This window comes from Ichthyophthirius multifiliis, assembly GCF_000220395.1.
Source record: "Ichthyophthirius multifiliis unplaced genomic scaffold scaff_1120509251435, whole genome shotgun sequence".
NCBI classification, from domain to species: domain Eukaryota; phylum Ciliophora; class Oligohymenophorea; order Hymenostomatida; genus Ichthyophthirius; species Ichthyophthirius multifiliis.
The window spans coordinates 116,493-133,052 of NW_004085876.1; the positions used below are offsets into that span (position 1 = coordinate 116,493).

The following is a 16,560-nucleotide window of genomic DNA, read 5'->3' on the forward strand; positions in this document are numbered from 1 at the left end:
TTTAAAGTTAATTATAACTACTTAATCCTTTTTTTAGCTTCTTGAACTTTTTTTTAATAATTTCACTAATATTAAAATTCTCTTATATTCCTTTTGTGCTTTAAATTTCCAAACTAAAATTTTGATTAAATTTATTTCTGCTATTTATAGTTAAGCTTTTTATTTTGTTAATAGGATTAAATACATTTTCTTAATTTATTTCAGGGCATATTCTATAATTATTATTTCTTTAAATTTCTATATTTAAAGTTTAGTTTAGTGTTTATTTAAAGTTTATATTTTTTTATGAATAATTTTGTGGCTTTAATTTAAGACTTAATCCTATATTTTATTTCTAATTCATTTTTTTTATTTATTTAGAAGAATTTTAATTTAGACTATAACTTTATGTATTTATTCTATTTAAAGACTTTTAATTATCAAATTAGAAACTTCTTAAAAACAAAGATTGGGAGTCTTATAAAGATAAATTAATGTTTTACTATGTTTTAAACTTTGCTCTTGTTGATTAATTATAATTTTTAGGTAATTAAGATTATTATTATTATTATTCAAAAAAAATATTTTAGCTCTTTTCTTTGATTTTTTATTCTAATAATTAATTTACTCTTAAATCTTCTTATGAATTATTCTACTAGTATTCTAATTAGTTTTAAAATGTATTATTATTATTAGGGCTTTTATTTAAATTTTATTTTAGTTCTTTTTTTTCTTAAGATACTTAAATATTATTTCTTTTTAAATTATTTTCTTCACAATTTAATTATAAAACTGAATCACTTAAACTTTATCTTGTTTAAAATGTGTTTTATATATTATTTTTATTACTAGAGGAAACTATTTCATCATTATTAGTAAATAATTTTAATACTGCTAAATGATTTATTTATGATAAATTATTATCTTCTTATTATGTTTGTAAATTTTCTGTATCGTTTTCAATATATATTTATTAAATACCTTTTTATGAAAAACTATTATTCATATTTTTTATATTATATGGCTTTAATAAATATATATATATATTTATCTTTTTTATTTGTTATATTTTTAATAGTGTGAAATTTGAATGTTAATAAAAAAAAATTTATTAAAAATTTTTAACTAATTTTTTAATTTAAATGTTTTTTTATATATTAACTGCTTTATTTATTAATGTAAATAATTAATTTATAAAAAAAGAATACAATTATATATATTAATATTTAAGTCTTGGTCAAATGAATAAACCTTACATTATTAAAATTTTATATTTAAAATAATTTATAATACTAAATTTTATTAATATTAATTAATATATTTTATTATAAAATTTAAATCAAATTCTTTATAGTATTTACAATAAATATTAAATATTAATAGTATATAAATTATTTCATTTTTTAATTTATATTTTCATTGACTATAATTACTTACTTTATTAATAAAACTGTTTTAAATAATATTATTATTAATATTAAAAACATTTTGTGTATTTTTATTATTAATATATTATTATTAAGCTGAATTACTCCTATTACTATTATCATAATATGAATTATTTGTAGAAGAAACAGTCCCAGACTTATTTTATATATTTTATTTATCATTTTAAACTTCTCCAAAATTATATCCAGCAAATAAATCTATTTAATAAATTTTTAAAATATATATTAAATAAGTTAGTTTATAATACTTTAAACAGATTTTCTTTTTAATAGAATTTTATTTTATTAAATTAGATCTTCATTTGACTCTCTATCATCTAAGGATATTTACTATCTATAATCGAAATTATCTTCAATAGACTATATTTATTTAATTAAAAAAAGAAATAATAATTATAATAAAATAAATTTAAAAATTGCATATAAATATATTACTATAGGTACAAAAGGTGATTATAATTCTTTATTTAATAATTTTTACCAAAGAAAGTTTTTTAACCATGGATGATTCTTAACTTCTTCAGGTCCATTTATACCAAGTCTTTTAGAAGGTTTTCTTTCAATGAGCTTTGTATATATATATATATATATATATATATATATATATATATATATATATATATATATATATATATATATATATATATATATATTATTATATTTTTTTTTTTAAGTTATCTTATTTCATAATTTTTTAATATAATTTTATTATATTGCCCTTATAATTTTTTTTACTCTTTTATATTTTGTTAAGTATAATTTTTTTAATTAATATATACAAAAAATTCAAAAAGATTTTTTTATATTATATATTTTTTGTAATATTAATAATTATAATATAAAATTACTCTATTAATAAAATCTGCAGCTTCTAAAGACCAGTTATCGGGTATTTCTTATCTTTTAATTTACATTTATTTAGATAATATTTAATCTCTTATTTCTTTTCTACTTCTTCCATAGTATGGTCTTCTTCCTAACATAAATTCATATCCTATTACTCCTACAGCAAAATAATCAACTTCAATTCCATGATTTTATCTACACATAACCTCTGGAGCCATATATCCTGGCGTACCTGATGTATCTTGTGAATTTTCTGCTTTCCATACCCTTGCAATTCCTAAATCTGTAACTCCTACGTAGCCTTATTCATCCAATACTAGATTTTCAGGTTTTATATCTCTATGTATTATATTATTTTAATGTAGATATTCTAAACATAAAACCATACAAGCTATAAAAAATTCTTTTTTTTTTTTTTTAAAAAAAAAAAAAATATTAAAAAAAAAAAAAAAACATAATTTTACTTGTTTATGTTTCTGAAAATCTTCTATGTTTTCCTATATGAAATCTTAAATCTCCTCCTGTTAAAAGATCCATTAATAAATATAAATTATCTTTATCTTAAAATGCTATATTCATATTTACTAAAAATCTATTGTTTAAATTAATTGATTTTATATATTTATTAATTTTATATTACGGAAATTTTAATTAACTTAATAATTATTTTTCATTCATAACTGAACTAATACTTCTTTTGCTAATTATTCTATTTAATTGTTTATTTTATTTTTATAAATTTTTTATTTTACTTTGCTTTTGACATTTCTTTCATTGCATAGATTTTTTTTGTCTTTTTGTGTTCAACTTTCCAAACCTTTTTTTTAACATAAGAAAAAAAAAAACAAAAAATTGAATTTTTTTTATAATAAAATTTACTTTTCCAAAACCTCCTTTTCCAATAACATAATGGAAAATAAAATTATTTTTGGTTACATTTTAAAAGTTATTATCAACTACTTAATTTAATGAATTATTTATTAGTAGTTCTTAAGTATATTCGTTTTATTATATTTATTAAGCAATTTTATTTTAAATTTAATCTTTTGCTTAAAAACTATTAAGGAATACATAATTTAAAAAAGGGGTGTTTTTATACTTTTCTATTAGATATTAATTTTCCTAAAAATAAAATAAAATAAAAATATTTATAAAAATATGCATATTTAAAGTACTTAATATTGTTATCTTTAAGTTATTGGCAATTACTAATTTAATTTAATTTATAAACTATTTTCTCTATATGAAATTGGTATTTATAATTCGTTAGACTTTTAATTTTTAGAGTTACTTCTAATTTTACTAATATTTTAATTATTACAAGGCTGATAATAAGAATTTTGTTATAAATTTATAGAATCTAATTATTTTTACAATTTGAATTAAATAGGCTCTTATTATTTTTTTATTTAAATTAATTTTTACTAGTTTTATTATTATTAAGATATCTAATTTTTATTGTATACGAAACTTTTATTTTTACTATTATAGATATTTTAATTAATTATATTACTATCATTTTTATTTATACTTTTGCTTTTTTCTTTTTATGATAAGTTTTTCTAAGTGTTTTATTATTTAAGAAATACATAGTCTGGGGAATAATTTATTATTTACATTTTTTATTTATAAATACTTTAGTTTTAGTCTAAAGCAATATTTTATTATTATATTTAATATGGCTTTTTTAATAATATTGAATATTAATTATTTTTACTTTTCATGTTATTAATATTTATATAGCTATTACTATTATTGTTATTTTTATTTTCATTTAATATACTATTATTGTTAGATTATATTTTCTTTTTATTTTAGGAAGAGTTTTTTTAATTTATAGATATAAATTAAGGAAATTTTATATTTGATGGCTTAGATTAATTAATATTAACATTTATGTTATTTGGTCTTTATATTTAAATTTAATTATTATCATAATATTTTGAACTATATATATCTTTTAAGTTTTTTTTTACTTACATATTTAATTTATTTTTATTTCTAATAATTATTGTTATTTATTATAGAAATTATTTGTTTTTTTATTTATTATAAAAACAAATAATTTTAATTTAATAAATTTATAATAAATAATGAAAATTAAGTATTTAATAATTTTGGTAATATATTTTAATTTTTTCTTTTATTCAAATTTCATAAATAAAAATAAATAAAAATATATATAATAATAAATAAAAATAAAAATATATATAATTAAAATAAACATATATGAATAAATATACATATATATATATAAATAAATAAATATTTATTTAATATAAAAGATAAATATAAATATATTTTTATATATATATTCAATTTAAATTTAAATATATAATAATAGAAAATCTTATATAAAATTAATTTTTATATATTTTATTTTATTTTAATAATATATATTAAATAAATAATTATATTTAAACTTTTAATTATTTTTATTTATAGTTTTATTTTTTTATTTACATAAATATTTTAAATTTTATTTAAAATATAAATTATATTTTATATTAATATAAAAATAAAAATAAAAAGAAAAACGATAATTAAATAAATATTTTATTTTAAATAAACAAATAAACAATATTTCTTTTTTTATCATTTTAGTAATATAATTTTTAAAAATATTTTTTATCATTAAGTAATTCTTTTTATGATAATATTTTATTATTTCAATTTTTTAAAATAGTATTAATTCAAATTTTTTAACTAATATAAGATATAATAATTATTTAATAAATTAGGAAAATATCCTTAAATGATAAATTAACAAAAATATAAATGATCATAAATTAATAAAAACCTCAACATCATACAATACAAATTTGAAAATTTTTAAATTAAAAATACATATTATTAATTTGTCTTTCTAATGAAAACACTTTTAATAAAAGATTTCTACAATTATAAAATTTTTAACTTATAGGGTTTATATTTGGTTAAAATAAACTTTAATTTACACAAAAAATAACTAAAAACAATATTATTAAAATAAGAAATGAAAAAATGTATTTTTAAATCTTATTTTTAATATAAACAATACATAATATTATTTTCAAACATTTAAATAATAATTATATTGTTAAATGAAGTAAAAATATATTTTTTCATAAATAAGTTAAATATAATAGTTGTTCTTATAGAGAAATAAATAATAGACTTAAAATATAATATTTTAAATAATTAGATTTTAATTAAAACAATATTAATATAGAAATATAGAATTAATATAAATTTAATTTATAATAAATTATTTTTTAAATCTTTTAATATTTATTTTTTATTTATATTAAAATTAATAATGTTGAACAATTATTTTTGATAACCATTTTATATTAAAATAATTAATCTTAAATAATAAGAATAAAATAATAAATATATTAATTTAAATTGCAATCTAAATAAAAATTACTCTATAATGACCCAAATAAAATAATAATAATATAATTTTTTAATTTTCTTTATAAATATATTAAATCATCTAAATGTTTAATCAAATTTATTTTTAATTATATGATAATTTTCGCTATCTTTTCCTTCAGTTTCTTCAATTAAAATTAAAGCAAAGTTCATATAAGAATAACTTTTGTCTAAATTTTAAAGATTTAAATAATGTAAAGATAAGCAATATAAAACAAGAGGAGGTGGCATAAATGTAATTGGAATTTTCTAAGAATTATCGGCTAAAAACTCAGCATCTAAGAATTTATTATCTTCAATAAATTAGCCAAGTTCATTATTTTTATGTTCTTTCATTAAAGTTTATATATAGAAAAATATACTCTAGTATCCTGTATCTAATTATTCCTCATCCAAAAGAGTGTTATCTTATAAACTTTATTTAATCATTTAACAAATATTTTTTAAATATTCGGTACATCTATAATATTTATCAAACAAAATTAATGAATGTACACAATTACAATTAATTTGAAATAATTAAACATTATCTAACCTATTTTTTAAATATTCATAGTCTTATTTTATAAATTAGAATTCGCTTTCAGCCGAAGATATATCTCCTTCTTTCAATTTACTATATAAAATACACATACGACCATAAAGTTCTATTATTTAAATAGATAATTTATTTTCTTTGTTTTTTCGGTTTTTTAGTATATTCGAACATTAAAGTACCTAATTTACTATTTTCGTCGGAATCTCCAGTTTCTATTATTTATCTATATATATTAAAACAGGATTTTTCGACTATTTTTATGTTGTTAAATTCCATGTCCATTTTTAATTACATAATTAATTTTTGCTATTAATCTATATTTATATTTTGTAAATTATTTGGACAAAAATTGTATTTAAATAATTTTGGGAATGTGCTTTATTTAAAGAGTTTAATTATTTTAATCATGTTTTTACTTATTTTTGTAAATATATTTAAATTTGTTTTTTATCATATATATATCTTTTATTATAATTAATTATTTTAATATATTTTATATAATCTTTTTATATTTTACAATACAAATATTTAAAAATTAATTTTTTTTAAATATTAATAATATATTTAATTAAATTTATTTAGATTTATTAATTATTATTATTTGTTGATTATATTTCTTAATTAATTAATTTAAATATAAAAATTTCTATATGAATTTAACAAGTAATTTAATAAATATATTTTTTTTTATCTATAATAAGTTACATAAATTATTTTATAATTTATATATTATTAATTAAATAAATGGTTTTTTATATTACATATAAAAGAATTATTGCTTATTTAAAATTAAAAATAACATTTTTTAAATATTATTTACACTATTAATATTATAATTTAAAATATGAAATCTTTTATATATTTATTTTTATAAAATATAAAATAATATATTTATTTTTGTTTAATTTAATACATTATTTTTTTATATTTTTATTTCGTAAAAAAAAAAATATAAAAAAATAAAAAATATAACTTTTTTAAATTTATTTAATTATTATGGGTTGTTGCCAAAGTGAAACTAAATCAAATGATATTTAATCAAATAACATTGATGATAAAATCAAATTATCTAAATTTTAAAAAGGAGAATAGCTTGACATTTCTCATTTAAATAATTCTAATGATAAAGACAAAATAGTTAAAATTTAGGCAACTATAAGAGGAAATTAAGCAAGAAAAGAAATTGAAAATAAAAAAAGAAAAATTAAGTATGATATATAATACTATTAAAAATTATATAAATATACTAATATTATAATTTGTCTAATGAAATATATATATTTTTTAATATAAATTAAAAAACAATAGTATTATTTTTTATATATTTTTTTTTAACATTTGCTATAACTACTTAAATAGATCATATAATAATATATATATATATAATTAAAATTTACATTGAAAGATATAAAATAACAATTATAATTAAAAATATATTTTATTTTTTAAATATTATTATAACATAAGCTTTTCTTAATATAAACTAAATATTTATTAATTCGTTATTTTTTTTTTTTTATCATATATAAATAATTTCATTATTTTTATTAATGAAATTAATTTTATTTTTAAAAAATAAACTTCAGATAAAAGTTTTTTATATATAAAGAGTTAAATAAAATGGATTTGTATATCACATTATAATTGTTTAAATAGTTATTTAAGATAATTTTAAAATCAATTAATTTTATTAATTTATTTTTATTATTAATAATATTAGATATATTATATATATTTATACAAGTTTAAATTATTTTTGTTTAAAAATATTTTAGTTTATCAAATATTAATATACTTTAGATTTATTTTATATTTAATAAATTGGTCAATATTTAAATATTAGTAAGTTAAATTTAATAAATATATGTATTTATTTTTATTTTTTTCATCTTTATTCTTAAAACATTGATATTTAATAAGTTATATATATATTAATATATGGTTTTCTTTAATTATATTCCTAAATTACTTATCTAAACTATTTTAAAGCACAATCTTTGCTATGGTGAACTTTATTTAATATAAAAAACTAAAATTGTTTGCTATTTATTAGTACTTATAATTTATTATCATTTGTGAATTAATTGAGTCATAATTATTTTTTACTTCGATATATATATATAATATAAATATATATATTGTATTTCATATTCATAATTTTAATTATTTATTGATATTTCTTATAAATAAGTTTTAATGATTATTTCTATAATTTTTTTATTTTATTATATTTATTATATTATGGTTTGTATTTTTTATATTTAATTATTTCAGCTTCTTATTTATCGAAATAAAAGTATTATTTTTCTTAATAATATGGCATTATTTTGTATATTTATTCTCTTTCAATCCCTAAGTTTCAAATATAATTTTATTGTTATCATAGATACTTTTTAATTTATAATATATTCTATTAAATAAAAATAAAAAAAAAGTTTAAATTTTTAATATAAATAATTATTTAGTTATTTAATAATGAAATAAATAAATTAAAATATTTAATAATTTTAGATTTTTATTTATTAAAAAAAAATTAAAATTAATATAAATGACTTTATATATTTTTTTTATGAATCAAATATATTAAAATATATATTTTAAAAATATTAAGATATTTATGATTATACATTATATAATAAATATATAGAATAATCTTATATATAATATTTAGGAAGATGTCTATAAATTAAAAATTGAAATATTTATAAAAATAAAAGAAAAAAATAAAATTATCATTTTAATACTTTTTAAACAATTCTATCCATATAATTCTGAAAAATTCCTTTAATTTATTATCTAAACTATTTAGAAATGAAGACAAATTATGTTTAATTAAACATATAATATGTTTAATTAAAATTAAAAGCTGCTTCAAAAATAATTAATATAATATAAAATGTATTATATTTTAAAAAATAAATTCAAATATATCTTAAAAAGGTTTGATAATTGCTTGTAAATATAGATATAATTAAATAATTTAGAGTGTATATAAGTACTATATATAAATATTTAATACAAAACTTTATATATTTAACTAACTTCGAAAAAAATAAAAATATATATATATACTTATCAAAAATTATTATTTAAGAAATATTTATCTTTTAAATAAAATATTAATTTTATTTTTATTTTTTTAAGACATTTTTAACTTTATTAAACAAAAGTTTTTATATTATATCTTTAAAAGAAAAAAGAAAAAATTATAAATTCTTTCCCTATTATATTAGTTTAATTTGAATATATAACAAACCTAAAATTTAATTATTTCATATCATTTTTTTTTTTTTTAACAATAAATCAATTTAAATTATTAAATTTATAAATGTTAAAAATATAGATAGCATTTATAAAAATGAATAATTTATTAATAGTTTTTAATCAAAAAAGATAGACTTATTTTTTTCGAAAAATAATTTAAACTTTTTACTATTAAAGATTAATTAATATATTAAATAACATTTATTAAAATAAAAAATAAATTATTTTTAATTAAAATCTTTAATTAAAAAATAATATAAACAAATACTTTTAAAAATTTTATTTATTATATTTGATAATTATTAAGTATTTCTTAATTCCAAAAATAATTAGTTTGTTTTAAATATGATTTTTGGATAAATTTATATATATATATGATTAAGGTATATTTAATTATTTTAATTTTTCAATAAAAATATATACTTGTTCTATTTATTTTTAAATAATTTAATTTTTTATATGTATTATAATAAATCCATGAAATAATGAAAAAATGAATTCATATTTACTTTTTGGTTCATTATTATTATTTATTTTTGTACTAAAAGTAAATTAAAAATATAATATATTTCATTATTTTTTTTTAGTTTTGAAAAAATAAAAAAATAGAATTGTGCTTTTTATGAAAAGCTTTTTAAATAAAAAAAAAATGTTTTCGCTTTTATTCTTCAATAAATTGTTATAAATTATTTATTTTTAATAAAATTAAACATTTTATATGAGAAAGAAAACTTAGTGTATTTTTTTTTAGTGAATCTTATTATAATTATTATTTTAAAAAGCCAATATAATTAATTTTGATTAAATAAAATCAAATTATTTAAATAATTTTAATATATATCTTTAGTTTTATTTTTTTTTTTATAATTAAGTAATTGTATTTTTATGTTTTATAAAATATTTATTTTTAAATCATATATTTATTTGTTTAATATATAGTGTTTAATTTCCATTTAGATACTTAAATTTAATTATTCAATATTATCTATTTTTTGTTGATTTATTTTTTAATTTTTTACTTTAGATATTTCCAAAAATATTTTTTTATTTTATTCTTATTATTAGTATTAATTTTACTAAAAATATAAAATTTTTTTTTGCTTCTTTTCTTAAATATATAAAATAGTAATAAATTTTTATAGTTATGTTTATAATATTTTATTTATTTTAGAAAAGTTTTAGTATAGATTTTTATTTTTTTGATAAAAAAGAATTCTTTGATTTTATATCTTGATTATTATTTTAATTTATTATTAATTATAATAATTATTATTATTTATGTTTAATATTTTTTTCTCTTTATTTTTATAATTAACTGAAAATTTAATATGTTATAAAAACATATAAATTAGCAGATGATATAGTGTTATTTTTTTTATTTTTTTATTCATATTTACTTTTTAATTAAAATTGTTTTAATGTAATAATAAAATTCCTTCTTTTATAAGTTTCTGTTAAAATTAGATAGATTAATGATGTGTTTTTTATTTTAAAGCTAAGTTAAATATTAAGATTTTAATTAAAAGCTGTGCTGGTGCTTTATCTTATTATATAAAAATAATTTTTATCCAAAACTTAATTAATTTGGTTTAAGTTAATTAAATTTAGAAAATAAAAAAACATTTTTGATTTTAATTTAAAATATAATTGAGTACAACTCTATATTTATTTTAAGAAAATATCTATATTTAAATATAAGTTATTAATTTAGTTTTTACTTTTTTTTAAAAAAAACTTATTATATTTTTATATAAAATAAAAAAAAACAATACTTTAATAAATATGTGGATTTATTTTTTTGTTTCATTTAATTTTTATAATCTTTATTAAATAATAAATTATTTATATAAATTATATATATTATATAAACTTATATATATATATATATATATATATATATATATATATATATTCTATTTTATTATTATTTCATTCAATATTATTTTATTAAATAAGTTTAGTATTAATATCATCTTATTAACTTTTTAAATATATTTCGTTTTTTTTGAATTTAAAAAATAACAATTATTATATATTCTGAATAGGTATTTCAATAATTAAGCTTATGAATATCGAAAAAAATATACTTATAAAATAATCAATAACTGAGTTTTAGAAAATATAAAATCCATCAAACGTTTTGATACTTTTAATATTAAAAAATGTCCTTTAAATAATAATAGTATGACAAAGATAAAAGGAAAGTGAAATTTTAGCAAAGAATCCAAAAATAAAACTCCAAGAACCTTATTATTTTTATTAATGATAGACATTAATATTATCATCATTAATTTTAATTATTTTTGTATTTTAAATAAGTAAAGGTAAAATAATTAAATAAAACCCAAAACAAAATAATATTTTACTAAAACATAAATAAAAACAATGTCCACTTAAACTCCAGTTTTCACTACTTTCTTATAAAGGAACAATAATCCAAATTAAAAAGTTAATTAAAGAAATTCCAATTAACCATAATAATATTTTAATTAATATCTTTTAACTTAAAAAATTCTAAAGTTATTATTTATATTCAATATGTATAAAAGCAGTAAATAAACCGAATAAAAAAGGAGAAATTCTAATATAAGGTTTGAAATGATATTAAGTGAAAAAACTAGAATCAAAAGAAGGCATATTATTAACAGAAACTATAGGTACTTTAAACTCTTCAATAAATGCAATCAAAAAACTTGTTAATAATGAAATTAATATTAATGATAATGTAATTATTTTTGCCATTAATTTTTTCTTTTAATATAATATTATTATTAAAACTCCTATAAAATAAAATTAGGTATCATTTGATAAATACCATCCTGTAATATAGCAATAGTTAGAAGCATGCTTATGTATTATATTATCTAAAAAAAGTAGATTTGCCCAAAAATAAGAATCACATTTTTCACTTTCGTCTAAATATAAATACCACATAGGTCCATTTCCTGTAAATTTTATAATTTACCAATAAATAAGTAAACAAATAAAATAAGTGGGCCATATTCGAATTATTCTATTTAAAATTAGTATAAAATATTTTTTAAGAAAGCTTTAATTTTTTAAATCTGATGAATTAAGTTTTTTATTTAAAATATAACAACATAGAAAACCTGATATATAGAAAAATAAATCAACTGCAAAATGGGCATTTTATATTATTGTTATAATTCCTATTGATTAAATTATTTATTTGTAATCTCCTATGTTTTTTATATTTTGACTTCTTATTAAATATTCATGTCCTATAAATATCCATAATAATGAGAAAAATCTTATAATATTAAAAAAACTAAATTTTACTTGTTTTAATTTTAAGTTGTTGGATTGTCTAAGCTTCTCGAAATTTGATTTTATGTCAAAGCATCGGATTATTTGTGTATTTTGACCTCCTTCGGTTATTATTAATATATTTTCTTATTTTCTTTTTACATAAATGGACCAGAGAAGGCATATTAAAATAATCAAAAAAACAAAACAAGTAAAAAATGTGCCAAAAGATGTATTAGGAGTATCATTTTAAGAATCATAAAATTTTAAATTAGAAATTGTAATGTTTTATACTTTTAAGTTTGCTAATAATATATTTGTTATAAACTACTCTATATAATCTACATTAAAATTTAATAATTGAGAAGTACAAGAATCATCTAGACACCAAACTGTAGGGGATTTTGTAATTAATATATTATTTATTTCTAGATTAAAATATGCGGTAATAAAATTAGTATTCGATATATTTTGACAATAATATTAATCGCCTAAATTGTTTATGTATTTAGAACTACTATATATTTGGGAATCTATTCTTTATTTATTTTAAATTGATTATTGTGTTTTATTTATGTTAAATAAATCATTTATTGAATTTAAGCATTTGTTAAAATTACCTTATTGCAATGTAATAAAAAAATATAAATATATAATTATAAATATATTTAACATTTTTATTTATTTATCAAAAAGTTTTTGATAAAATTGGTAGTTTTTATTATAATAAAATATAATATTATATAAAAGTATTTCTAAATAAATAATTATATTTTAATATATAATTATATAATATATATATATATATATATATATATATATTTAATTAATGTAATAAAAAGAAGAGTTAAAAAAGCATATAAATTTTCTCCATAATCTTTTTTATGGAGGAATTTCAGCAGCAATTTCAAAAACATTTGTTGCTCCATTGGAAAGAGTAAAGCTTCTTTTATAAACTTAAGATATGAATAAGGGAATACAAAGCGGAGAAACAGTCAAATATAATGGAATTTACAATACAATGGCCCGTATTACTAATGAAGAAGGTTTTTTTTAATTATGGAGAGGAAATATGATAAATGTAATAAGGTATACACCCACCTAGGCCTTAAATATGGCTTTATTAGAATTAAATAATAGTCTATTCTTCTTTGCAAACGAAGAGACTAATAAAAAAAATAGTAATTTTTTAATGCTTTTTAAAAATGTACTTTCTGGAGGTTTAGCAGGAGGATAGGCCTAATTAATTTTATACCCTTTCGATTTTGCAAGAACTAGAATTGGGGCTGATATTGGTAATGAAAAAATAAGATAATTTAATGGATTAAGAGACTTTTCTAGATAGATATATAAAAAAGAAGGTATTTTGGGATTTTATAAGGGGTTTTTAATTTCTTTTGGGTGTACTTTTGTTTATAGAGCTATTTATTTTGGAATGTATAATACTGCGAAAAAACTTTATTTATAAAAAAGTGGAGTCTTTAAAAAATTTGTTTTTGCATAAAATATTACCATTTTTGCAAGTTTAATTGCTTATCCTTTAGATACTGTTAGAAGAAGACTTATGATGTAATCAGGGAGGGATAATATTATTTATAGGAATTCCTTTGATTGTTTTAGTAAAATATATAAAGAAGAAGGAGGCGTTTAGGCACTTTATAAAGGTGGCTTGTCGAATGTTTTTAGAAGTTTAGGAGGGGCTTTTGTATTAGTTATTTATGATGAGTTGAAAGATCTTTCGAGAAATAAAAGAAGTTGAATAGGTATTTTTTTTTTAAACAAAAATATAATTTGATTTAAACACTCTTTTTTTAATATTTTAATTTTTTGTATATAATGAAATATGAATATTTTTTTATTTATTAATTACAAAAATATAAATATAAATTTAAGATATAATACTTTTAACTCTTTTTAAAATGATATTTAATGAATATTAAATTTTATTTTAATATATTTTATAAAAATATAAATAGAGAATATAATCAATTTTAATTTATTAAAAAAATATATGTTTTTTAAGAAAACACAACCTAAATAAATAATTAAAATATTTTTTCTAATGTAATATAAAATATGAAAATTTAAAAAGAATAAACAAATATCAAAATAAAAAGATTTATATTATTTTAAAAATTTATTATTAAAGTATATATATTTATTTTATAATTTATATTTAAATTAAATAAAATATTAAAATAATAGATATTTTTATATTAGAATAATTATTTTATATATATTTCTTAAAATATAATGAGTTAATTACTAAAAATGATATATATATTAAAATATATAAATTATAAAAGAATTTAAAATTAAATTTAATTTTTTTTAAATTGTTTTTGGTTATAAACTTCTATTTCTTTTTTTTTAATATCTAAGTTAGAGTTTAATAAAAATAAAATAAAAAACAATTAAAATAATAATAATAATGTATAAACATAGTTGATTAACTTTTTTAAATATAATAGAATAAAAGTACTATATTTTTATAACAATAATAAATGAAACTGTTCTTATTAAAAATCTGAAATTTTTCCCGTAAAATAAATACCAATAATGTTCAAAATATTAGTCTAAATATTCTTTTTAATGTTCAAAAATTTTATAATAAATTTATATTATTATTATTTTTTTTTAAAAAAAAGTAAAGATTGATAAAAATATAATAAAATTATTTTATATTTATTGCTAATAATATAAATAATTATTGTTTATTTAAAAAATAAATAAGTAGAATAAAAAAATCAATCATTCAATTAAGTTAATGCTGCTACACCTCTTTTAACCCAATGTCTAGGTTATACATTAGGTGAAATAGGTAAATACATACTCATAACATAATTTGTAGAATGACCTGTTGTACTTAAAGTACCTGCTCTTCTAGAAGTTTTGTAAACAGGACATTCATAAACAGTCATATCATTATCATAATCTTTCTTTTCTTCAGTAGGTAGTAACCAAATATAAGGCATTTTAGAATTCAATTATTTTGGTTAAGGCTCATCTAAATACTATTTAATTTTTTATTATATTTTTTTAAAAAAAATAAATAAATACTCCCATTTCATTATTCCAACTACTTCCATCTAAATACAAACCATAAACATAGCAACCATCTTCAGGTGTTTTAGTTGTATCATACTCTTTACTTCCATCTTTAATTACAAAGAAATCAAATTATAAAGTATCAATAGGAATTTTATACTTTTTTTGTAAAAATAAAATAAATAAAAATAATTTACTTTTCTGGCATAGTTTTATAAAGTACCAGTTAAAAAAGATTATGTAAAGAAAAATCCTGAAATCCAAAAACTTGTAGGAGTTCCATTTTTAATCCATTTATCCATTTCATGAAGTCTTTAGCAGAACTCAATAATCCAAGAACCTAAAGGTTTTAATGATGGATAAGAAACCTTATGCCACAAATCAGGAACTTTATTATCATAAACACAATTGAAAACTTCTTCTAAATCACTTGACATAACAAGTAGACCATCTATTGCTTTTCCTACATTAACTAAAGATACTCTTACTGTATTTAGTAATTTGTTGAAACGAATTAGCTCTTATTAAAGGACTGTGTTCATAGATTCATTATAACTAACAGGATGAGCTTAACTGGCTTTCTCAACATCAAATTATGGAGGTAATTTTGTAAGAAGTTCTTTTATTTTTTCTTTTATTAACTCTTCGGTACTTTTTCCACCTCCGGAAACTGTTCTTGGTAAAAGAGAAAGGACAGTATCACAAATGGAATTCGTTTCTATAATTGCGGATGTTATAGCAGCATTTGAGTGT

At 15.0% G+C, this 16,560-nt stretch overlaps 3 protein-coding genes across 3 annotated transcripts, besides 11 other annotated features; 1 reads left to right on the forward strand and 2 right to left on the reverse strand. All coding sequences in view use genetic code 6, as the record gives it.

The window, feature by feature from the left end:
• Window positions 1-1,216: 1,216 nt before the first annotated feature.
• Window positions 1,217-3,437, reverse strand: IMG5_204150 (protein kinase domain protein; the record flags this gene model as incomplete). Its single annotated transcript, XM_004023799.1, has 9 exons — window positions 1,217-1,230; window positions 1,512-1,625; window positions 1,676-1,787; window positions 1,863-1,994; window positions 2,276-2,676; window positions 2,738-2,865; window positions 2,914-2,982; window positions 3,026-3,090; window positions 3,153-3,437. 9 exons carry the CDS (start codon window positions 3,435-3,437, stop codon window positions 1,217-1,219), a joined length of 1,320 nt encoding a protein of 439 aa, XP_004023848.1.
• Window positions 2,000-2,088: a microsatellite.
• Window positions 3,438-4,429: 992 nt separating the features above from the next.
• Window positions 4,430-4,476: a microsatellite.
• Window positions 4,433-4,497: a microsatellite.
• Window positions 4,440-4,493: a microsatellite.
• Window positions 4,498-4,505: 8 nt separating the features above from the next.
• Window positions 4,506-4,581: a microsatellite.
• Window positions 4,582-4,687: 106 nt separating this feature from the next.
• Window positions 4,688-4,735: a microsatellite.
• A 2,432-nt stretch (window positions 4,736-7,167) lies between these two features.
• Window positions 7,168-7,200: a microsatellite.
• A 3,525-nt stretch (window positions 7,201-10,725) lies between these two features.
• Window positions 10,726-10,772: a microsatellite.
• A 553-nt stretch (window positions 10,773-11,325) lies between these two features.
• Window positions 11,326-11,401: a microsatellite.
• Window positions 11,336-11,404: a microsatellite.
• Window positions 11,405-13,536: 2,132 nt separating this feature from the next.
• Window positions 13,537-13,581: a microsatellite.
• A 142-nt stretch (window positions 13,582-13,723) lies between these two features.
• IMG5_204160 (hypothetical protein) lies at window positions 13,724-14,518 on the forward strand (the record flags this gene model as incomplete). The annotated part of the gene is made up of 1 exon (XM_004023800.1): window positions 13,724-14,518. The coding sequence occupies one exon, from the start codon at window positions 13,724-13,726 to the stop codon at window positions 14,516-14,518; it is 795 nt and encodes a 264-aa protein (XP_004023849.1).
• Window positions 14,519-15,506: 988 nt separating this feature from the next.
• IMG5_204170 (hypothetical protein) lies at window positions 15,507-16,349 on the reverse strand (the record flags this gene model as incomplete). Its single annotated transcript, XM_004023801.1, has 3 exons — window positions 15,507-15,773; window positions 15,820-15,966; window positions 16,005-16,349. 3 exons carry the CDS (start codon window positions 16,347-16,349, stop codon window positions 15,507-15,509), a joined length of 759 nt encoding a protein of 252 aa, XP_004023850.1.
• Between the last annotated feature and the right edge of the window lie 211 nt (window positions 16,350-16,560).